The sequence below is a fragment of the Cnephaeus nilssonii genome, assembly GCF_951640355.1.
Source record: "Cnephaeus nilssonii genome assembly, chromosome: 10".
In the NCBI taxonomy this organism is placed as follows: Eukaryota; Metazoa; Chordata; class Mammalia; order Chiroptera; family Vespertilionidae; genus Cnephaeus; species Cnephaeus nilssonii.
Genome location: NC_137081.1, coordinates 84,255,842 through 84,280,066, shown reverse-complemented (window position 1 = coordinate 84,280,066; position 24,225 = coordinate 84,255,842). Strand labels below are relative to the sequence as shown.

The following is a 24,225-nucleotide window of genomic DNA, read 5'->3' as shown; positions in this document are numbered from 1 at the left end:
AAAGATAATTTGCTTTTTTTTTCAGATAAATTGAAGATTATTCATCAAGCACATAAATCAAAGGTACAGTATCTGGTACATAGCAAGTAATCAATGTTGGTTGACTTAGTGAATAAATGAATGAAGATATGAACTTCTAAAATATTTTCATCATAATAGTGTTTTTTATTTTGTAAAAACCCCTACTACAGCTTTACTCTTCCATTAAAGAAAAAAAAAAATCTAAGTCATATTCCTGTTCATAGTAGATCCTTTAAAATGTGTTAATTTTTTTGTCCTGGCCAGTTTGGCTCAGTGAACAGACTGTCGGCCCATGGACTGAAGGGTCCCGGGTTCGATTCCGGTTAAAGGCACATACCTCGGTTTCAGGCTCTATCCCCAGCCCTGGTCAGGGTGTGTGTGAGAGGCAACCGGTCAGTGTGTCTCTCTCACATCGATGTTTCTCTCTCTGTCTCTTCCTCTCCTTCTCTCTCTCTCTCTCTCTCTCTCTCTCTCTCTCTCTCTCTCTCTTTATTGTCTAAAGTTTTACATATGTCTCCTTTTTCCTCAATTGACCCCCCGCCAAGCCATTCCCACCACAGGCAAGCCCCCACCGCCCCAGTGTCTGTGTCCATTGGTTATGCTAATATGCATGCATACAAGTCCTTTGGTTGCTCTCTAACCTCCTCCCCCTTCCATTTGTCTCTGGATTGATCTATTCTTGTTCATCTAATTATGTTGACCATTATATTCTACATATGAGTGAGATCATGTGATATTTATCTTTCTCCGACTGGCTTATTTCACTAAGCATAATGTTCTCCAGTTCCATCCATGCTGTTGCAAATGTTAAAAGTTCCTTTTTTTTTTTTTTTTTTATAGCGGCATAGTATTCCATTGTGTAGATGTACCACAGTTTTTTAATCCACTCATCTGCTGATGGGCACTTAGGCTGTTTCCAAATCTTAGCTATTGTAAATTGTGCTGCTATGAACATAGGGGTGCATATATCCTTTCTGACTGGTGTTTCTGGTTTCTTGGGATATAGTCCTAGAAGTGGGATTACTGGGTCAAATGGCAGTTCCATTTTTAACTTTTTGAGGAAACTCCATACTGTCCTCCACAGTGGCTGCACCAGTCTGCATTCCCACCAGCAGTGCACGAGGGTTCCTTTTTCTCCACATCCTCCCCAGCACTTGTCGTTTGTTGATTTGTTGATGATAGCCATTCTGACAGGTGTGAGATGGGACCTCATTGTTGTTTTGATTTACATTTCTCGGATGATTAGTGACTTTGAGCATGTTTTCATATGTCTCTCGGCCTTCTGTATGTCCTCTTTCGAAAGTGTCTATTTATATCCTTTGACCATTATTTGATTGGATCGTTTACCTTCCTTTCGTTAAGTTGTATGAGTTCTTTGTAAATTTTTGAGATTAAGCCCTTATCGGAAATATCATTGGCAAATATGTTCTCCCATGCAGTGGGCTTTCTTGTTGTTTTGTTGATGGTTTCTTTTGCTGTGCAGAAGCTTTTTATTTTGAGGTAGTCCCATTTGTTTATTTTCTCTTTAGTCTCCATTGCCCTAGGAGCTGTGTCTGTAAAGGTATTGCTCTGACATATGTCTGCTATTTTGTTGCCTATGGCATCTTGCAGGATTTTTATGGTTTCCTGTCTTACATTCAAGTCCTTTAGCCATTTTGAGTTTGTTTTTGTGTATGGTGTAAGTTTCTTTTTTTTTTTTTTTTTTTGCATGTATCTGTCCAAATTTCTCAGCACCATTTATTAAAGAGACTGTTTTGACTCCATTGTATGCTCTTGCCTCCTTTGTCAAATATTAATTGAGCATAATGCCTTGGGTCAATTTCTGGGTTCTCTGTTCTGTTCCATTGGTATATATGTCTGTTCTTGTGCCAGTACCAGGCAGTTTTGAGAACTGTGGCTTGGTAATATAGCTTGATATCTGGTATTGTGATTCCTCCAACTTTATTCTTCTTTCTCAGGATTGCTGCAGCTATTTGGGGTCTTTTTTTATTCCAGATAAATTTTTGGAGAGTTTGTTCTAGATCTTTGAAATATGCCATTGGTATTTTAATTGGGATTGCATTGAATCTGTAGATTCTTTTGGGTAGTATGGACATTTTAATGATGTTGATTCTACCAATCCATGAACATGGTGTGTTCTTCCATTTGTTTAGGTCTTCCTCTATTGCTTTTTTCAATGTCCTAAAGTTTTCTGAGTATAGTTCTTTTACGTCCTAGTTAAGTTTATTCCAAGGTATCTTAATTTTTTTGGTGCAATGGTAAATGGGATTGGTTTTTTTTTGTTGTTGTTGTTTCTCTTTCTGTGCGTTCATTATTGGTGTATAAAAAAGCCGTAGATTTCTGGGTGTTAATTATGTATCCTGCTACATTGCCAAATTCCTTTCTTAGGTCTAGTAGTTTTTTCATGGAGTCTTTGGGATTTCCTATGTATAGTATCATGTCATCTTCGAACAAGGAGAGTTTTACTTCTTCTTTTCCAATTTGGATGCCTTTTATTTCTTCTTCTTGTCTGATCGCTATGGCTAGCACTTCCAGTACTATATCGAACAGGAGTGGTGATAGTGGGCATCCCTGTCTTGTTTCTGTTCTTATGGGAAATTACTTTAGTTTTTGCCCATTGAGTATGATGTTGGCTGTAGGTTTGTCCTATAAGGCTGTTATTATGTTGAGGTGTGATCCCTCTATTCCCACTTTGCTGAGAGTTTTTATCAAGAAAGGGTGTTGGATTTGGTCAAATGCTTTTTCTGCATCAATTGATATGATTATGTGATTTTTGTTTCTCAGTTTATGTGATGTATCACATTTATTGATTTGCAGATATTGTACCATCCTTGCATCCCTGGAATAAATCCCACTTGGTCATGGTGTATGATCTTTCTAATGTAATGCTGAATCTGATTTGCTAGAATTTTGTTGAGGGTTTTAGCATCTATGTTCATCAAGGATATTGGCCTGTAGTTCTCTTTTTTTGTGGTGTCTTTATCTGGTTTTGGGATTAGGGTAATGCTGGCTTCATAGAAAGAGCTTGGAAGTGTGCCTTCCTCTTGAATTTTTTTAGAATAGTCTGAGGAGGATAGGTTTTAGTTCTTCTTTGAATGCTTGGTAGAACTCCCCTATAAAGCCATCTGGACCAGGGCTTTTGTTTGCTGGAAGATTTTTGATCGCTGCTTCAATTTCTTCGGTAGTTATTGGCCTATTCAGGTTTTTTGATTCTTGATTGAGTTTTGGGAGCTTGTATTTTTCTAAGAATATGTCCATTTCATTTAGGTTGTCCATTTTGTTGGAATAGAGTTGTTCATAGTATTTTTTCATAATCGTTTGTATTTCTGTGGGATCGGTTGTTACTTTACTTCTTTCATTTCTGATTTTGTTTATTTGGATCCTCTCTCTTTGCTTCTTGGTGAGCCAGGCTAGAGGTTCATCAATCTTTTTTATCCTTTCAAAGAATCAGCTCTTGGTATTATTGCTCTTTTGTATTGTTTGTGTTTTGTTTTGTTTTTTTGTCTCTATGTCGTTTATCTCCACTCTGATCTTTATTATTTCCTTCCTTCTGCTTAACACTGGGCTTTTCTTGTTGCTCTCTTTCTAAATCTTTGAGCTGTAGGGTTAGATAATTTATTACCATTGTTTCTTGTTTTTTGAGATATGCCTGTAGAGCTTTGAACTTCCCTCTTAAGACTGCTTTCACTCTGTCCCGATTGTTGTGTTTTCATTGTCATTTGTTGCCATGATGCTTTTTATTTCTTCTTTGATCTCTTTGGTAACCCAATCATTGTTTAGTAGCATTCTGTTTAGCCTCCAGGTGTTTGATTTTTATTGTAGTTGATTTCTAGTTTTATGCCATTGTGATCTGAGAAGATGCTTGATATGATTTCTATCTTATTGAATTTGAAGAGACTTTGCCTGTGAACCAATATGTGGTCTATGTGCACTTGAGAAGAATGTATATTCTGTAGCTTTGGGGTGAAATGTTCTGTAGATGTCAATTCCATCTGATCTGTGAGTCATTTAGGATTGATGTTTCTTTGCTGATTTTTTGTTTAGAGGATTTGTTTAGTGGTGTTAGTGGGGTATTAAAGTCCCCCTACTATGATTGTATTGCTGTAAATCTCTCCCTTGATATCCTCCAGACGTTTTTTTTTATGTATTTGGGTGCTCCTGTATTGGGTGCATATATGTTTACCAGAGTTATATCTTCTTGTTGAATTGCTCCCTTTAGTATTATGAAGTAGCCTTTCTTATCTCTTGTTATAGCCTTCACTTTGAGGTCTAATTTGTCGGATATAAGTATTGCTACCCCAGCTTTTTTTTCATTTCCATTTGCCTGAAAACCTTTTTCCATCCCTTCACCATCAGTCTGTGTGAGTCCTTTGGTCTGAGGTGGGTTTTCTGTAGACAGCAGATATATGGGTCATGTTTTCTTATCCACTCAGCTACTGTATGTATTTTGATTGGGGGATTTAACCCATTTATATTTGAAGTTATTATTGATAGGTACTTGTTTGTAGCCATTTTTATTCTTTATGCCTGTGTTCCTTCTTCCCTCCATATTTCTTCTTTTTACAGCAGATCCTTTAGCATTTGTTGCATTGCTGGTTTGGTGGTAATAAACTCCCTTAATCCTTTTTTGTCCGTGAAGCTCCTGATTTCACCCTCAGTTTTGATTAATAGCCTTGCTGGGCACAGTATTCTTGGATTCAGACCCTTCCTTTGCATGACTTTGTATATTTCATTCCATTCCCTTCTGGCCTGATGTGTTTCTGCTGAGAAATCAGTCGCTAGTCTGATGGGGGATCTTTTGTAGGTAACTTTCTGTCTCTCTCTGGCAGCCTTTAAGATTCTTACTTTGTCGTTGGTATTTGCCGATTTAATTATAATGTGTCTTAGTGTTGGTATTTTGGGGTTCATCTTGTTTGGGACTCTGTGAGCTTCTTGGATTTGTGTGAGTTTTTTCTTCCCTATATCAGGGAAGTTTTCTGTTATTATTTCTTCAAACAGGTTTTCTATTCCTTGCTCAGTTTCCTCTCCTTCTGGCACCCGTATTATGTGGATGTTGTTTCGTTTCATGTTGTCCCAAAGTTCCCTTAGGCTCTCCTCCTGTTTTTTAAGTTTTTTTCTAGAAGTTGCTCTGCTTGGGTATTTTTTCCTACCTTGTCTTCTAGCTCACTGATGCAATCCCCTGCTTCTTCTAATCTACTGTTAATGCTTTCTATTGAGTTTTTTTTTTTTTTTTGCAGCGATGTCATTTTTCATTTCTTCTTGGTTCTTCTTCATTTCCTTTTGTTTCTTACACATGTTGTTGAATTTGTCTTCCATCCTTTCCAGTGACCTTATGACCATTGCTCTGAATTCTTTATCTGACATATTGCTTGCCTCCATTTCATTTACTTCCTTTTCTGGTGATTCCTCCTTTTCTTTCATATGCGGGCTGTTTGTCTCTCCATGATCACTCCTCTCTGGATGTTTGGTTATGTAGCTCTCTCTCTCCTGCATTGACTTTCCCTAGGCCAGTGGTCGGCAAACCGTGGCTCGTGAGCCACATGCGGCTGTTTGGCCCCTTGAGTGTGGCTCTTCCACAAAATACCATGGCCTGGGCGAGTCTATTTTGAAGAAGTGGCATTAGAAGAAGTTTAAGTTTAAAAAATTTGGCTCTCAAAAGAAATTTCAATCGTTGTACTGTTGATATTTGGCTCTGTTGACTAATGAGTTTGCCAACCACTGCCCTAGGCGGTATCTGACCTGTGTTTAATTCGCCAATTCTGCGTGGATATTAATTGATTCAGCTGTTCTTCTCTCTGCTCTGTGAGAAGGTGCAGGGCTCGTCTGTGTATTCACGCTGCTTTGTCTCCTTCTGGACAGACTTTCTAGGTGCCCATGATCAGAGAGGCTGGAGTCTTGGTGTTCTTAGGTTTGCAGCTGAGGCAGCTCATCCCTGGGGGTTGTGTTTGTAGGGTCCCGGGAGGTATCCGAGGTCCCCGGTTGAAGGTAAGGCTGACTTCAGATCACCACCACTCTCCCCTTCAAGATGGCATGGTCTCCGTGGCAGAGCTGGCCGCTCCGGGAGAGATTTCAGCAGCAGTAGAGGCTGCCCGGCCAGGGGAGCTGTGTCCGGAAGTCCCCAACAATTCTTGGAATATAACTGTCCCTCCCTCACAAATACAGACACTCCCCGCTCATCCACGCACTCTCCTTTTGTTCTTTCACTCACACACTATCTTGCAGCTTGCCGTCCTTTCGGCAGCCATCTTGTATCTCTCCTTTCCACTCTCTTTTAAAAAATCAATCGAAAAATATCATCAGGTAGGATTAACAAAAAAATTAAAAAATTAAATGTGTTATTAAAAACACGATACATGTTATTAAAAACACGATATCAAGCACATATTTAACAGAAAATAAGCATAAAACTTCGTAAATTTGGGTTACATATAAAGGAAGCCAATTATTATCTGGCAATTCAACCTCTTTCATTTTCTTAATCCTGTAAGGGAAGAAAGGAGCCCAAAGAAGGTAAAAATGATCTGCTTTTTCTGACTTGGCTCTCACTGTGTAAGCGAGGGCCCAGGACTTGGCTCTGGGAGCAAATCTGTAATCCTAACGTTGTCTTACCTGCCCCGCAGAGAACTGCTTGTTTATGTGTTTATTGTGTGTTTCATTACTTTTTTAGAGTAATTTTTTTATGAAGCCACAATCAAAGGTTTGCTTCTTACAGCACAGACTAGCGTGATCCTTTTTCTTGAATCTCAATGACCCTTGTATTAACTCATAACTATAACTACCTTACTTTGTTATACAAACTAGTCAAGGACCAGGGAGCGTATCTGCTTCTTCATAGCTCCAGTACCTAGCACATTGTCTCATTCTGAGGCATGTTTCCATTGCAGTTTTTGAATGAAGTAATTATTTATAAGTTCACTTCATTTCATTCCCTTCTCTGATCGTAGATGCCCTTCATAAATTTAGTCAGATTTCAAATAAATGTATAGCATAGATTATAAAGAAAATAGCATGAGGGTATGTATATTGTTGATTATGAATTAGTAACATTTTTCCCCCTCTAGTTTAACGTGGATTCGTGTACTGGTGGGGTCCCTCGGCCTGGCCTGTGCCCTCTCGCAATCCGGGACCCCTCAGGGAATGTTGGACTGCCGGTTTCAACCCGATAACCGCAGGCCAGGCCGAGGGACCTCACTGGTGCACAAATACATGCATCGGGCCTCTAGTATGCATATAAGATCTTTGGTTAATCTCTTCCTGCCCTCCCCCACATCCCCCTTCCCTCTGAGATTCATCAGTCTGTTTCATGTTTACATGCCTGTGCGTTGAGCGTGTACCCCCTGGTGGTCAGCACATCATAGCTACCATCAAACGATCGGACAGTCGGATGGTCATTTAGGCTTTTATGTATATAGATGTGAGAGATCTTTAATTAGAAAACTTTGAAATGCTAGTGAGGATCTTTAGTTGTCCAGACTCATTGAACTGAACTCCTCTGAAGATATGTGCATTTTATTTATGTGAAATTCTACCTTGATTTAATAAGAAAAATATATATTTGAAGAGGGATCCAAAATAAGATTTAAGTAGAAATGCTTAGCCGAAACCGGTTTGGCTCAATGGATAGAGCGTCGGTCTGCGGACTGAAAGGTCCCAGGTTCGATTCTGGTCAAGGGCATGTACATTGGCTGCGGACACATCCCTGGTAGGGGGTGTGCAGGAGGCAGCTGGTCGATGATTCTCTCTCATCGATGTTTCTAGCTCTCTATCCCTCTCCCTTCCTCTCTGTAAAAAATCAATAAAATATATTTAAAAAGAAAAAAAAGAAATGCTTAGAATATTTTGGAGGGGAAGGTACAGCATGAAGATGTAAGGTCTTTCTTTATTAATTTACAAATTTAATGCCACTCCAACAAAAACACTAACAAAAGTTTTTAAGAAACATGATCATATGAATAAGTCCAACATAGTTTTATGATTATAAAACTAATATGCAAAATATAAATGATGAATAATGGTCAGGAAAATGAGAGAAATGAGAGTGACTGGCCTTAGCATTAATTAGACATATTATAAAACTATAGTAATTAAAACAGTGTGGTACCATCGCATGAACTGTGAGTTCAACAGCATAGAATTAAAAGTCTAAATATAGACCCAAATATATGTAGGAATTTTAATTTATAGTAAATACGGCATTTCAAATATGTGGAGGATTTAATAAGCGTTATTGGGACAACCGTGTAGACATCTAGAAAACAGTTACGTTGAATCCATAGCCTTTTCTTTATTGGATTAGTGACTTAAATGTGAAAGTGAAACTTATCCGTGGGGTAGAGATGAAACAGATTGGACATTAGTGGGTAATTTGTTCAAGCTGGGTGATGGGTACATGGAGGGTTCACTGTACTATTCTCTACATTGTATGTTTGAAATTCTTCATAATTACAAGTTTAAAGAATGAAATTAATAAAAGTACTTGAAGAAAACATGGAATTTTAAAAGTAATCTAAAGGTAAAAAGGTCTTTCTAAGTATGATACTATAAAAGATTGATACATTTTATTTCATTTATTTTTTATTTTTTTGTTAGTTCTCACCCGAGGATATTTTCCCATTGATTTTTAGAGAGTGTGGAAGGAGGGGGGAGAGACATAGAGAGAGAAACATTGATGTGAGAGAGACATATCGATTGGTTGCCTCCAGCATGCGCCCCAACCAGGGCCAGGGATCGAGCCTGCAACCAAGTTATGTGCCCTTGGCCAGAATCAAACCCAGGACTTTTCAGTCCATGGGTTGACACTCTGTCCACTGCGCCAAATTGGTTAGTGCTCATTAATTATTTTTTCATAATTCAGCATTCTACTTGAAAATGCTCTAAGAAAAATCAAAGAACAAATGAAAACTGGAGAACATTTTCTAACTGATAGAAAAGGCCTTATTTTCTTAGTAAATAATGATATTCTGTGATTCTATTAAAAAAATTATCCTACAAGTTCATTAAAAAGCAGAAAATATTCACAGCTTTACCCATAATAAAATAAATACAAATTAAGACTATTCTTAATCTATACCTATTAAGTTGGCAAAGATCAGATGGTTTGGATAATACATGTCAGCAAAGATGTGGGAAATAGGTATTCTCAGCAATGGATAGTGTTAATGTAAGTTGGTACCACTTCTCTGGAGAGTTACTTGCAAATTAAAATTCGTTAAAATGCAACTTTTCAAAATAAAAATTGCAAGTACTCTCTGACCCAACAATTCTACTTCTAGGAATTTATCTTTCCTATAAAACTTGTACATATGCAAAATGATACACGTACAGGATACTTGTTGCAGGTTTGTTTATGATGACAAGAGATTGGAAACGACCTGAATACCATCAATAGGGACTCTGTGTGTGTATGTGTGTTTGTGTCCCTTCAATGGAATATGCTGCAGCCTTGATAAATTATGAGGCAGCTCTTACACTGATTTTGAAAAGTTTTAAGCTGTATTTTAGGAGAAAAAAAGTAACATGTGAGAACACAGTTTCCATGCACATCTCTGCCTGCATGTACACGCCAGGGACAGTCTCTGGGAGGTCACACAGGAATTGGTACTGGTTCTGTGGAGAACTACATAGCTGCTGGGTAGGGGTTAGGAGGAGACTGGCTTCACTCTCTCCATATATACTTAGAGACTTTTGTATCTTGAGTATGACCTATTCTAAAATGATATTTTTAATAAAGATTTTTTTCCCTTATAGTCTATGTGCTCTGGAGGTTGAGCCGCTGTGCTCTCTAGTGAGTGAAGGTGTGCCCCGTGGAGCATGGCTGCTGGGCCTGCTCTTTCGGCTGCTGAGAGGCCTTCCTGTTGATGCTCCCTCTCAGCCGCACTCTAGAAATAGAAAATGTTGCTGCACAGCTGTGTGCTAGTTGACAAGTTGTACTGTGTGCCCAGCTAGTGGTCACCTCTATGTGCTGTTTAGTGGCACATATCAACTCAAAATTTTCTCCGATATTTATAATCTTTAACTGGATTTGTAAATATTGCAGAGCAGATTCATCTACTCCCACCCCAAATCACATAGAGAAAAGTGACAGTTAATATGACATGGGAGCAAGTATTTATTAGCTAGGGCGAGGTTTTAGCTATATGGATTTTGTTTACCTCGGAAGTCAGACTGATCAGATACAGGCCTAGAGTACTCTGGGTTAGCCATGTACTCTGGGCCTGTATCTTTTTCTTTTTCTTTTTTTTGTTGATAATATTACAGGTGTCTCCCAATACCCCCCTTCCCTTCCCTCTTCCCAGCCCCAACTCACCCCCCAGGTCTTTACCACCCTGCTCTGGGCCTGTATCTTAACCTCTCTGATTTGTCCTGGAATATTGTGAGGATGAGATGGTGATGATGATGTTGGTGATGATGATGATGGTGATGATGGTGGTGGTGGTGATGATGATGATGATGTTATGAGATGGTGATGATGATGGTGGTGGTGGTGGGATAAAATGGTGGTGATGATGATGGTGTGGTGGGCTAAGATGGTTGTGATGATGATGAGGAGATGGTGATGATGATGATGATGATGATATGAGACGGTGATGATGATGATATGAGAGGATGATGATGATATGAGATGGTGATGATGATGGTGGTGGTGGTGGTGTGGCAGTGGCAGCAAGAGAACAGTTAACAGCTAACGGAGAGTTCTTGCTATGCGGCTGACACTGTGTTGAGTGTTTTATATGCTTCATCTCATTTCATCCTCACCACAAAGTAATAGAGAAAATGTGTCCTTTCCCCGTTTTGTTCATATGAGGAAACCGAGTCTAAGAGAGGCTGTGTAGTTTGTTGAGAGCACACAGCTGGACATTGGTGGAACTCTGAAGCAGTGTGCTGTAGCACTGTCTCCCTAGTGCTTTCCACAGTGTGCGCACTTAGTAGGTGCTTACTGTCCATTCACTTCTCTCCTTACAGTAGTGGGAGTAGAATGTGACTCGGGTTATTGCTGTGTCCTGACATAGCAATTCTGTGTCTTTGAGAAATCTCACCACATATGAAGCACAGAAGTACTGCTAAAATGCAGATTTTCCTTCTTTCTAGACAAATGAACTTGTGCTGAGTTTGGAAGATGATGACACACTCATGTTGAAAGAAGACCACACTCTGAAAGCAGCTGGAATCGGTGAGAAAGAGTGCGTGTGGTGCCAGCAGGAGTCCCAGCCTGCATGGCGGCCCCGGCTGATTATACTTGGATAACTCACTGCAAAGTAAAGGCTACTCTTGGTGCCCTGAGCGCCGCCTGATAATTATTCAGAGGAGGATGAGAAGAATGTACATTCAGATCATTTCACTGAGGGCAGTAGTTATCTGCTCTCTAAATGTTCCGAATGCAAATAGTTCTTTTCGGAAGGTATGCTCAGAATTCTGCTGAGGGTTATTTTAAATGATTGGCAGGTTATTGCTCAATAACCTGCTTATTCTTATCAGCCTCATTTGAACCGATGGTTTGAGAGAAGTGGACCTGGTAGAAACTAATGTGGAATAAGGAAGGGTTATGTTTGTAGAACATGCAGCGTGGTTTCCATAGTTGTCCAGATCACGCCGGGCCGACCAAGTCACGGAATCTCAAATAGGAGCCTAGTGAGTACAGTTGAAAAATGGCCCGATTTAGCCTTTCAACCTGGAAAAGGCATGCAGTTCTAGTTTAAATAAATGCTGTTACATATTTTGTGACCATTAGATGTCACTCTAATTCTACTTATATGTGCATCTAAAGATTATCTGGCAGCAGGAGTGAAGATTTTGGGAGAGCTGTGAGCAGTTGAAGCCTTTATGCCTCTGACACACCTTTGTGGTCGGTGACTAATGAAACGGCACAAGTCACACTCTACAGCTGCTACGTGCACTGCTGAGGAGCACTGTCAGGGAGGCCCGTGTTAGGGAGCCTTCCGTGTTTTGTTTTGTCACTTTAGTCACAAATGTCAGGAATTTACTTTTGATTGTGTAGCTAAAGTAAGTTCCTGACATATCTTCTAATTTAAATAGGATTTTTAAATAACATGTTATGAAATATTACACTTGATTTCTATGTTTGTCCATACTATTTGCTAGATTAGTGTCTTTTCATATTATGATTGACCATATACATAAGATTTATTGTTATTATTTGAAAAAACCTTTTTATTTTGGCATATGTTTCTTCAAGTGCTGTTGTATTATTATAGCAGGTGGCACCTGTGTTATTGAGGCACATGGCCCCTAGCATAACGCTATAATGAATATAACCAACTGGTATTGATGCAGGAATTGACAGATCTATGGAAAAGAATAGACAATCTAAAAATAAACTAAAAAAAATTAAGGTGTCACAATTAGATCAATTTTTGACATCTCAAATAAGTGAGGAAAGAATGAATTAACCAGAAAATGATGTTGGGCTCATTGCCAAAGCATTTGGGGAATTACAATTAAAATTTTAATCTCAGTCTTTATTCCAAAATAAATTCTAGGTGGATTAAGTGTTATAATGTAAAATTAAAAAAACAAAAACAAAATGTAGCTCAATAGTTTTATAATCTTGGGGAAGAGAAGAGCTCTAATCATGACCACAAGCACTAAAAACAATGCAAACAGAGTTAACGTGTGGAAGCCCCTTTCACGTCCTGCGTGATTCAGGGTTCCGGTTCAGGGTTCGAGTTCTGGAGAAGGCCGCACGCAAATGAAAAGAGACTTAGAAAACATTTAATTTGGGAAATGGGGGCCAGGCGGTAGTCCAACTCTAGTGGGAGAACTACTCCTCGCTCTGACTTTTCCATTCCTTTTATAAAGATTAAAATTATAGGATACACCCATATCCCCTAGGCAGGAAACTCCAATAAAAGCCAATCAGTGAATTTAGGACTAACAGGTGGGGGCTTCTTCAACTACCAATATCTAATAATTAGCTCTGACCCTTTAGAGCAATTAAGGTTGACCAGCACTCCAAATTCCCTGTCCACAGCTCTGTATTATTAAAACAATGATCGGCTTCCGGCATTAAAGGTGAAGCAATAAACTATGAAAAAATATTAGCATCATATATGACACATAAAAGGGTATGAGCCTGATTTTATAAGAAGCACCTATAATTAGTCTGAAAAGGGTAAACAAGAAATTCTACTGATAGAAGAAATAGCTAACATGAAAAATAATTCAACCTTATTTCATGAGAAATGCACATGAAAATAGATACTGTTGTATGTCGTGTACTAGTCTAAGGGTTAGGAATTAGACCTGGAGCCAGAGGGCTTGGGTTCATGGCTGATCTGCCACTTACTGGCTGGGTGACCTTGGGCCAGCGGTAATTGTAAGAGTAGCAGCCATGAGGAAAGTGCTGGTGTTGGGAAAGGGGCGATCTTCCGAACTACTGCTGGGAGTATCCATCACCTGTAACTTCCAGTTTGACCAGCAGGGCTTCCTCAGACTTAACGTGGTGTCTTATCTGTCGGCATGCCAACAGGACCTGCTTCCTCCAGCTCTGGCTCCTGTGAGGCAGTGATATGTCTTCTGAGAGGCGGCCGTGTTCTCTCGCCTCCCCGTTAGTGAGTCACTCGTGTGGAAGTGGAAATAGGATATATTGTGCCAGACCTTTGTTATTTAAAAATGTACGCATTGCCCGGCCGGTGTGGCCCAGTGGTTGAGCATTGACCTATGAACCAGCAGGTCACGGTTCAATTCCTGGTCAGGGCACATGCCCAGGTTGTGGGCTCCATCCCCAGTGGAGAGCGTGCAGGAGGCAGCCAATCAATTATTCTCTCTCATCATTGATGTTTCTATCTCTCCCTCTCCCTTCCCTCTGAAATCAATAAAAATATATTTTTAAAATGTACATATTTACATGTCTGTATGTGTATATGGAGAAAAGAAATGGTTTCTGAGGGAGGTGACATTGCTAAAAATTGATTTTTTTCTTTCCTCACCATACTATCGAATTGTTCTTGTAATTTAAAATTTGTCTACAGTTTACATATAAATTACATCTATTACTTGTAGAGAATAAAGTCCTAGAGTTGGAGAAAATTGATTTGAATGAAGGCTCGAATTTTACTTGCTTTGTGGCCTTCTGTAAGCCATTCAGCCTCTCTGAACTTCTATTTCGACTTCTGTAAAACAAAACAGAAGTAATTAAACCTATTTTAGAGGCTCGTCATAGAGATGAGTAAAAGCATGGATACGAAAGCATCTGGAGAAATGCATGCAAAGCCCTCAAAAATATTCATTTTATTTAGGAACCATTCTGGGGAAGGCAATTGGCAAATGTTTTGAATTTATTAAAACATTGAGTTGTTGGCTTAATTGTCATTAATTTCAGATTCATGTACTGAGTCACCTGTAAAGGTGAGAATCAATTCCATCATGTTTGTCTTCCTCGTTTCCAGGCCATAGGCCTTTGATCAGAATCAGATCCTTCCCATGAGTTCTCGCTAGTCTCTGGGCGGTACAAGAACGTCCACTGCCCTCCTGCGCTGGCCAGCCCGCAGCCCTGGTCAGGAGCCACTTGGGTCACTGCTGGGACCATTCTCTCCTCTGCACAGTCCTTGCTCTCACCTAGAGCAGTGGTGATGTACTTGGAGAACAGGCCACAGTGCGCAGGGAAAGGGGGTCCCTGGAGAGCTGCAGTGTGAAACGGTCCTTGAAGTGTGTGATTATCCTAGGGGACTTTCCCTCCCTCGGTGCTGCTCTGGTTGGCTTTGTAAGAGGTTTGAGAGAAAAAATCCAAGTCATCACTCTCCCCTTTACCACTGATATCGCTGCGGAGCAGTCACTCTGCTCTCACAGCCAGTTGACATGGGAATAATGCCAATGTAACAAAATGTATCATTATGACTTTTCTGCAGGAGTCTTGAAAGGAAGAAGAGAGACTGGGAGGGGGGGTGGTGCAGGGGACAGAATTGTTTGAAGATTTCTTTTCTCACCGAGGAATTCTCCAGTTCCTGCTCTGGCCTTTTATCTGCACTGCAGATCCCAGCTGTATGTTTGCCTGACGTGGGGGAAGTTAGTGTTTGTGGACCAGTGCTGGCACATAAGTAAAAAGATTTGCTTTGTGGAAGGAAGAAAAAGGCTTCACCTAGAATTGTTACTTACACTTTTAAAGAAGTTTACCTTGTTTTTAACAATTGTAATTTTATGGACCAATTCCCCTAAGCAATAAATTTGCATGTAAGGTGTTTTTTTCTTGGCACTACTGTATTTTATCTTTTGTTTTGCTACATTCTACAACTGTTATACTTTTTGAATCCTCTCTGGTTTAGTATCAGGGAAACTCTTCCAAAGCCAGTTGTGGTTTATTGGAAAATTTTTACAAGATACAGTAGGCCATACTATGAGCCTTTGTCTGGGACTGGGTAGAGGAGGTGTGGGCCCAACAAGTGGGGTTCCAGACGGGGGGCCAGAAGGAGCCTCCCATAAACCATTCTTTTTTATCCTCCCCTCACCATTGTGGAAATCACAGGCATGTGTCCTGCCTATCAAATATCAGGTTTATTTCACTGTTTTCTTCAAACTGTAGTTTGAAATCTTCTCTGCTAGCTATCTGAAACAGACACTTGGAGCAAATAGGAAATAAACACATAGTAGTTGGGACCGTCTTTCCTGGATGGTTGACCTCCTTTGGTGAAAATTTAGAAATATAACTCAGCTGCCAGCACAGTTGTGAATGATTTGTGGATTAGGATTTTATGAAACTTGGAAGGATAGGATATTTGCCCGGAGCAGGAATGAGGGTGAACTTTGTCCTTTGGGTCTCAAATTGCTGCAGAATCCACACCTAGCTCTTCCTATTTTTGGGGGGTTGGGGTTCTTTTGCCAATCATCTGCAATTATTATCACATTACAGCCTGGCCTGATCATTCTTTGTCTGAACCACAAAGTCAGTGTTCATGTCCGTCTCTCTTCTCAGACAGCAGTTGCAGTGCCTCATGGCACTGCTGCCGAAGGGGACGCGGCTCGGACTGGAAACTGCCATGAACTCTCATCAGTAATGTTAACATAAAAAAAAACACATTGAAACCTGTAAAGAATTTTTGTGAGTTTATTTGAGCCAAACTGTCAACATATGCCGGGAAGCAGAACCTCAACGAATTGAGATAATGCTCCGGAGAATGGCGGGTTACATCTGTATTTATACATTACAATCAAAGGAGGGACATAGGTGGGTTACATGAAATTCATTGGTGATAGATTAAGGAGGTGGGATAAAGCAAAGCGGTGGGAAACCCCTGGGATTCGATAAAAAGTAAAATGATGGACACATACTTAGGTGGGTGCAGGAACAATTAACATGATAATGAAGTGTGATGTAATCTCCATCTTACAAAGGACGCCTCAAAAAAGTCGAATTATGGAGTCATTTATTAATGGTTGGTGGCATACGAGGGGCTAAAGCTCCAAATCTCGCAGCCCCGAACAGTTTGCCACATCTGGCTTATATTGGCAGAATATCACAAAAGTATCGATTACATCTTTGGGTCTGGAGTGAGGAACCTGTTTCTCGATTTTACAGAAGTGAAACTGAGCAAGTTAGTTATCTAAAGTATCTACGAATCACTGAATCAACAGAAACACATTATCCGGGACAATTTAGAATAATTGTGCTGTCCAGATTCTGGGATCACTGAGTCAACAGGAATGCACTATCTGTAGCTACTAAGGCAATTTAGGATAATTGATCTGTCCTGGGTCCCAGAAGAATGTGCTTCGATGACTAGTGAGATCACAATCAATGGGATATTCAAACCATCATCAATGGAGTATTGGGATAGCATACATAAGTTCAGAAAATCAAAATAACTTTTAAATGAGTACAGAACCCAAAACAGCAAGGTTAGAACATTAAACAGCAATTTTTACCCAAGTATGGTTGCTACCATACTTCAGAAGGAATTTGTGGCATCTGTCCTGGCGCCCACCACATTTGGATGTGCCCCAGGGGCTCCAGAAAAAGGGAAGTTAGAGTTACCCAGACATTTCAAGGGTATGTTATTATAGATGCAAAAAGACAGATGGGCTCAGTTAAAGTGAAGGTTGACCTTGTCAGTGAAGATAGCAGCCTAGGACGTAACTGCCCACCATCACTGCGTTTAGTTAAAGTTTAATTTCAGACCATCCTCTGTGGTTCCTTTAGGTCTCTGAGTTTGCCATGCAGGCCTCCCCTGAGCTTGTCAGGTCAGCATGTGGCCCCTTTCGTCCACAGAGGCCAGTTCATTGAGATGTTATTTGGGTTTGAGTTCATTGCATTAAATTTTCCTTGAGATTTTTACATTTAAAATTGGTTTTTATATTTGTTTATATAAAGTCATTATTACTACTTTCCTGATAAAGGTGTGTGTGTGTGTGTGTGTGTGTGTGTGTGTGTGTGTTTGTGTGTGTGTGTGTGTGTGTGTGTGTGTATGTGTCCTGTTTGGAAACAAAATTACTGATTTTATAGCCAAAGTTTGAATGTGCTGGCTTGTGTTCATGTCATTAAAATTGAAAGTCAGTGTTAAAATGATCCACAAATGTTTTTGGATGGCCCTTGATTTCATTTGCTAGTAAGACAAAGGAAGGAGCGGGCAGTGTACTTAGTGGATTTTGGATCGCACGTTCATTTCAGATTCACACACTGAGGCACCGGGCGCCGCAGGCACCGCCGCCTGCACACTTTTAATTCACAGCCCGCTGCCCAGAGGACCAGCCAGGCAGCCTTCCCGAGGTTCCTCCGGAGCCATCTGAATAGAATCTGGGAAGCGAGGATTTAAGGGCTAATGGTGGGAAGGGTGATTGTGTAGAGGTCTTGAAAATCTTTCATAATTCATTTTACTTTAATTGGCAACTAAATTTGCATTATAAGTGCTTGAAATCATTCTCTCAAACATTTTCAACAGAGTTTTACAGATTTAAAAGAAACATTATGTTCTATTTCTGTTTGAGACCACATTCCTAAAGTTTAAAATTCATTTTATATTTTACTTTTGAATGTTTAGAGAAACTAACTTTCAATTGGTATTGTTTTCCAATTTGTTAGGGGTGAAAAAATTTTTAAATATATTTTTATTGATTTCAGAGAGGAAGGGAGAGGGAGAGAGAGACAGAAACATCAATGATGAGAGAGAACCATTGATTGGCTGCCTCCTGCATGTCCCCTACTGGTGATCAAGCCTGCAACCCGGGGATGTGCCCTGACGGGGAATTGAAGGGTGACCTGGTTCATACGTCATTGCTCAACCACTGAGCCACACTGGCTGGGCAGGGGAGAAAATTTTTATCAACCTGATGAATTTGAGTTTAACTCATTTGCCAATCTAGTTTTCTTGAAAAAATGCATTCATCTGAAAATAAAATCTTTATCTTAGATGATCTCATTTGAGCCTGTATTATGAGAGGTGGCATAAATACTTTATATGAATAATGGATTGATCTATAAGTTAATTAGATCCAGGAGAACCTGCTGTCAAAAGAAAAATGCTCTGTCAGTCCTTTCTTTACATCAGCTTATTCTGGACCTATTGTTACTGTACGGAAGAGCTGTACGCTGTATTAGGTTCTCAAAAGGGGTACAGATAAATGTCAACCTCGGGAAGTGAATATTGTCATTACAGATAGTGTGTATTGGCACAGTGCTGTGGGGAGTTCTGTATGTAAATAGCATGTGGTAGATGAAACCTTGCATCGTGATTATGAAGAACAGGGTGCTTTTGCTCGTTCTCCATTAGAAAGATGATTAAATCACTTGCAAATGATTAAGTCTACTTTTAGATTTGCTTCCCTTCAAAAGGAAACCCCAGGAGCTTTTTATATAAAGGATAGATCTCAAAATATCTTATCTTTGAATATTGGATTTTTTGAAAGCCCCCTTTCAACATTTTACTGATTCCTAGTGTGGAGCCTCTTACCCATTCTTTTAAATGCTTTTTTTGCGTGCAATTAACTAAATGCTCCCTCCTCGCTGATTCCCAGTTTCTCTCTGCTGTACCCACCCCCACGCCCTCCAAGCTCATTGTGATGAGAGTTTGCAGTCTGATTTTCATCAAGATGAATCTTCATGTAGTGGACTAGAATGAGGGTCTGAGACTACGAGTGATTTTATTGTCTTCTTCAACATTTCTGTATTTGCTGTAATGAGCATGGGTAACTTACACTTGGGAAACATTAAATTTGATATTCTTAAAACCAGCAAAAACATTTTTAATGAAATGTCATACTAAGTGTTTGCTTTCCTTGTTTCGTGACATATTCTAATGATGAGATGAGCGTTGTAAATGAAGTGGTAATCCTGGGCACCCCTCCTTATTATCCTACTTATTTGTCTTGAAGAGTTTACTTGTCTGCTTTTAGAGGATATGTTAATTGACTGATCAGTATTCATTACAAATAATCTTGTCTGTTTTCTTGTCGAGATTCTGAAGGCCCTTTTGCTCTTTCTGTAAAAGCTAAGCAGACTGTATTAACTTCTGGTTTAATTTAAGAAACGAATGTGGAACTTGTTGGCGCAACACCTTAAAGAATTGCATGTTTAATAATTGGAAGGCTTTCCATCAGATTTGTCTCCAGTCTGAATTAATAATGTTGCTGACTTATTGTTTTAGAAGACAGAGTCCTTGACCTGCTAGGTTGAAAGAATTGTGACTGCTCTGAACCTTGCGGGTCCTTTAGCTGTGCCGTATCCCCTGTGAATAATTAGAGGTATTTGAAGGTATTGAGGTAGAAGCCAATTTGTGTCTTTCACTTTGCATATTGTTGAAGCCTCATGAATTAATCATAAGCAGGCAAAAAATTAACTTCTTCAGACACATATTTTGATGGGTCATGAGGGAGAATGTAAAGTGATCTGTAAAATATTCTACTGATCCTCTGAGTATTAAATTATTATACCTACAGGCTAATTTCAGAGGAAAAAAGAGTTTTTCCTCCTTCAGTAATTGAGTAGCAAATTTGAAAAAAATAAAGGTTTGTTATTTTCTAGGACTGTTAAGAGGACTATAAATGAGCAAATTTATGATTTTCTGAAAACCAGATTCTTGTGTTAATTATTGTTATAAATTTTTTTTCTTTATTGTTCTTTTTTACTTTTAAATTACTTGATTTCTAGATCTTAAAACTCCAATTTATACTTCTTGTTGATTTAGTGAACTGTGAAACCAAACAAATAACTCATCTCTCTCATTTTAGGCATCTAAATCACCAAGTCAGAGTAATGTGGGTTTCCATACTTATTTAAATCCAATTTTACATTAACATTATTTTCCATTTTCTGTTTATCTTTTTTTCAGCCAATGAAACTGAAATTGCATTCTTCTGTGAAGAAGATTATAAGAACTACAAAGCTAATCCCATTTCATCCTGGTGAAAACCCCACGGGGCTTCCTTTTTGCATGCCTATATTAAGCTCTTTATTCCACTAGTGAGTTTTTAAATTGACAAATAAACTTTAAAAATTAATCTCGGGCTCTGCTATTTGAGTTAAAATCTGTGGGGTTTTCTCTCTCTGCCAGTCTTGTTTTTCTTTCTTGTTGTAAAATAATATATTTATTTGTGAGAAAAAGTTTGATGGATTATTTATTTATGTATTTATTTATTTTTCTGGAAAAGCCATTTGAAATGGCATGGGTGGGCCTGGAAGGTGGGTGGGCAGGGTCTCAGGGAATCACCAGGTGGGCAAACAGGGTGACCAGGTTGATGGGAACTCAGATATGGCACCCATCTGCCAGCTTTGTGGGAGGAGGACCCAGCACAGGAACCATGGCCTCTGCCAGCACTATGTCTGGGAATAAGCTGCCCCTCCAGCCCTTGCTGGACAATTCAGTTCGTCCCTGTCTGTCCCTGGAGCCTTTTGAGCGCCTGCCCAGTGCTGGAGCTCAGAGCCTGCGAGTGTGAGTAAGTCTGTGCATGGGCCCTTTAAGGGAACACCTGGGACTCCAGCAGCCCTTTGTCTCACTCATTTACAATTTCTGCTTCCTGCCACTGGAACCCTGGGCTGGGGAGCCTGGTACAGGACTGGGACTCCTTGCTCCTCAGGGTAGACCTCCGCACCCAAGATAGCCCTTTAACTTTTTTTTTAAAAATGTTTTATTGATTTCAGAGAGAAGAAGGGAGAGAGATAGAAACGTCAACGAAGAAGGGAAAGAGAGAGAAACATCAATGATGAGAATCATCCATTGGCTGCCTCCTGCACGCCCCCTACTGGGGATCAAGCCCGCAACCCGGGCATGTGCCCTTGACCAGAATTGAACCTGGGACCTTCCAGTCCACAGGCCGATGCTCTGTCCACTGAATCAAACCAGCCAGGGCTCCCTTCTAACCTTTAACACCCTACCTGGGTGTGGGACAGGCTCCTCTCCACCCCTTCTACCCATCTCCACGTGCCTCTTCTGTACATCCTTAGTTATAGTGAGAAGGCTAAAAAGGGCTAATTCCAATGTAACCCTGATGTTTGGGGGGCTAGCAATCTGGATCTGTGATAGCAAGTCCAGTGTACATTCTTGATGACCTATAATTAAGTCATTGCCTCTTTCCCAGAAACTGGTCTTGCAGAACCTGTTACAGAGGCCATAAAACTGTGAACAGTGCACTGCCCCGGAGGGAGGGTTATTAATGCTGGCGCCAGGCCAGACCATCAGATGCAGCCTGGAGACCCCCAACACCTGGGGGCCTTCTTGCAAGGCCCAAGAAAAGGACCCGAAGCATAATCCATATTTGTGGGACAAAGACCACAGGGAGATATAAAAGAGAAGCTCCCTGCATGTTACTTTACTCAGATTTGGAAAATTATTCCCTGAGTCCGCCGGCATAAACAGTGTCACTCCTTTTCTCTAAAAGCGTTGCTTGGTTTTCCTTTGGTCTTCTGCAACAACAGGACTTGTGATCTAGACTTCAGGCAGTTCTCGATGGTTGTTCTGTAGTTTAGTTGTAATTTTGATGAGGTCATGGGAGGAGGTGAGTACAGTGTTTACTTACTCCACTTGACGGAAAGCTCCAGCCCAGAATTTCCAAGTTTGGTTTTTTTAAAAGTGAAGAAATAGTTTTCCAGAAATCATTATGGAATATTTGTTTTTAGTCATAATTTGTTTTTCTGAAGTTAGGGGATGTTTTGGTGACTTGCATGTTGAGTTCTTTAAAAAGATTATAAGACTGGCATATGAGCCTAACCAGCGGTTAAGGACAACAGGGGGGTGGGGGCATGTGTGGGGAGGGGTGTGGGATGGGAATGGGGGGACGAGGACAAATATGTGATATCTTAATCAATAAAGAAATTTAAAAAATAAATAAATAAATAAAATAAAAAGTGAAAAAAAAGAGTCACTGAGCAAAAATAAATAAATAAATAAATAAAAAGATTATAAGACTAAGGTGATTCTGTTTATTTTGTGTGTTTTCCATAGTTTCTAATTAAAGGCACTGTTGCTATCTTTGGCGAGCAGAGATTTTAAGAGTCTCTTATGATTATCAATGCCATCTTTTAGCTCACGGTGATACACACCACCACTCATGAAATTGAATCGTGTATAATTTAGGAAGGTTTTCTGATGTAAGAGAGCTTCTTCTTTTAATATTTCAGCCTACACAAATAACGTTGCCGAAATATTTTTATGTGAGCTATGTTTCCTGACTTAAGAAGCAAATAGAACCAAACTCATTTATTTGGAGAAAGAGCGCACCAGGATGTTTGCACTTCATTTTGAACAAGGCCAGTCATGGAAGACACACTCTTTCACAGTAATACTTCAGCTCCTGACAGTGGCTGACCGACCACCGGTGCCTGAGGAGGAGGAGTTGAAGAGGGGCCTCTCAGCCAGCATGCATCTAATCTGAGCTCCTAGACAGGCTGTTGGCTCTAGAATTACTCCATGAACCTTTAAAATCGCCATAGGGCAAATTGGTTTGTTTCATGATGGTAGAGGCTAACTTGAGAAAAAACATTATTTTTAAAAACTCAACTTTGAAAGTTTGGTTAACATAAGAAGAAGATGCTTTTTTTTTTTATTGCCGAAAAATTTAATAGAGCCCTAACTGGTTTGGCTCAGTGGATAGAGCGTCAGCCTGTGGACTGAAGGGTCCCTGGTTCGATTCCAGTCAAGGGCATGTACCTTTGTTGTGGGCACACCCCCAGTGTGAGGTGTGCAGGAGGCAGCTGATCGATGTTTCTAACTCTCTATACCTCTCCCTTACTCTCTGTAAAAAATTAATAAAATATATTTAAAAAAAAATTAATAGAGCCTATTTTTAAAAGAAATTTATTGTTTCATTCATTGAGTGAACTGCTGAATGCACACACGGTTTAGGCTTCTGGGGGCTAAAAAGATACAGTTTTGCCTCAATGAATGGGGAAAGATATATTAGCAAGTAATTTTAATGGCAGTGAAAACTGCTACAGGACCATTAATGATGGGGTAATTAATTCTATGTGGGATTAAGTTTTATTTTAAAAGATTGAGTAGGAATTTTTGCTTAGTGGAAAATAAGGGAAAGGCATTCAGGAAGAAGGACAGCATATATAAAGGCAAAGCACTGTGGACGAGCTTGGGGTGTTCACTAGAAAGTACAAATTTCATCTATAATAATAAAAGCATAATATGCTAATTAGACTGGATGTCCTTCTGGACGAAGCTGGGGCTGGGGGGAGGCCCGGGTCCTGGGTGCCAGAGGGAAGCTGGTGCTGGCAGCTGGGGGAGGAAGGCCTACTCTTGCATGAATTTCGTGCATTGGGCCTCTAGTTGGAGTATAAAGCACTTGGAATAAAGTGGAGGAAGATAAAACCAGAGGTGAGTTGAGCCTTGTAAGTCATGCTAAAGAGTTAGAACTTTATCTAGTTGGTAGCTGGGAGCCAGTCAAAAGATGTAAACAGGTAAATTACATGATTAGATTTGTATTTTAGGAAGTGAGCATTGTCCAGATGGCAGAAAGACTAGAAGGCATTTGTCATAGAGCAGGTGAAAACTGGAAGGCCTTGACCAAGGACATAACAGGAGAAGAGGAGACCTCCTTGCCATAGTGTTAACCTTTGGTCAGGCATTGTGTTAGGTGCTCTACATACATGATCTCATTTAATTTTTACACAACTCTTCAGTCTTGATAGTATCATACCTATTTATAGAAGAGGAAACTGGGGCCCAGAGAGGTAAAGGGATTTACTCAAGGCAAGGCAATGATGTGCATTGGGGTTGGAGGCTGGTCTGTTAAAATCTGACCTGGCCTCTCAGTGGA

At 39.9% G+C, this 24,225-nt stretch overlaps 1 protein-coding gene across 5 annotated transcripts in view; it reads left to right on the top strand.

Moving 5' to 3' along the window:
* The window catches only part of LOC307105835 (UPF0538 protein C2orf76 homolog), an 80,928-nt gene extending 60,420 nt beyond the window's left edge, over window positions 1-20,508 (top strand). For all 5 annotated transcript variants that reach the window (XM_079781722.1, XM_079781721.1, XM_079781723.1 and 2 more), the window contains 3 exons: window positions 26-63; window positions 11,110-11,191; window positions 20,295-20,508. In XM_079781722.1, coding sequence (XP_079637848.1) covers window positions 26-63; window positions 11,110-11,191; window positions 20,295-20,371 — 197 coding nt within the window. In that variant the 3' untranslated portion in view covers window positions 20,372-20,508. The remainder of the gene's footprint in view (window positions 1-25; window positions 64-11,109; window positions 11,192-20,294) is intronic.
* The last annotated feature ends 3,717 nt before the right edge of the window (window positions 20,509-24,225 follow it).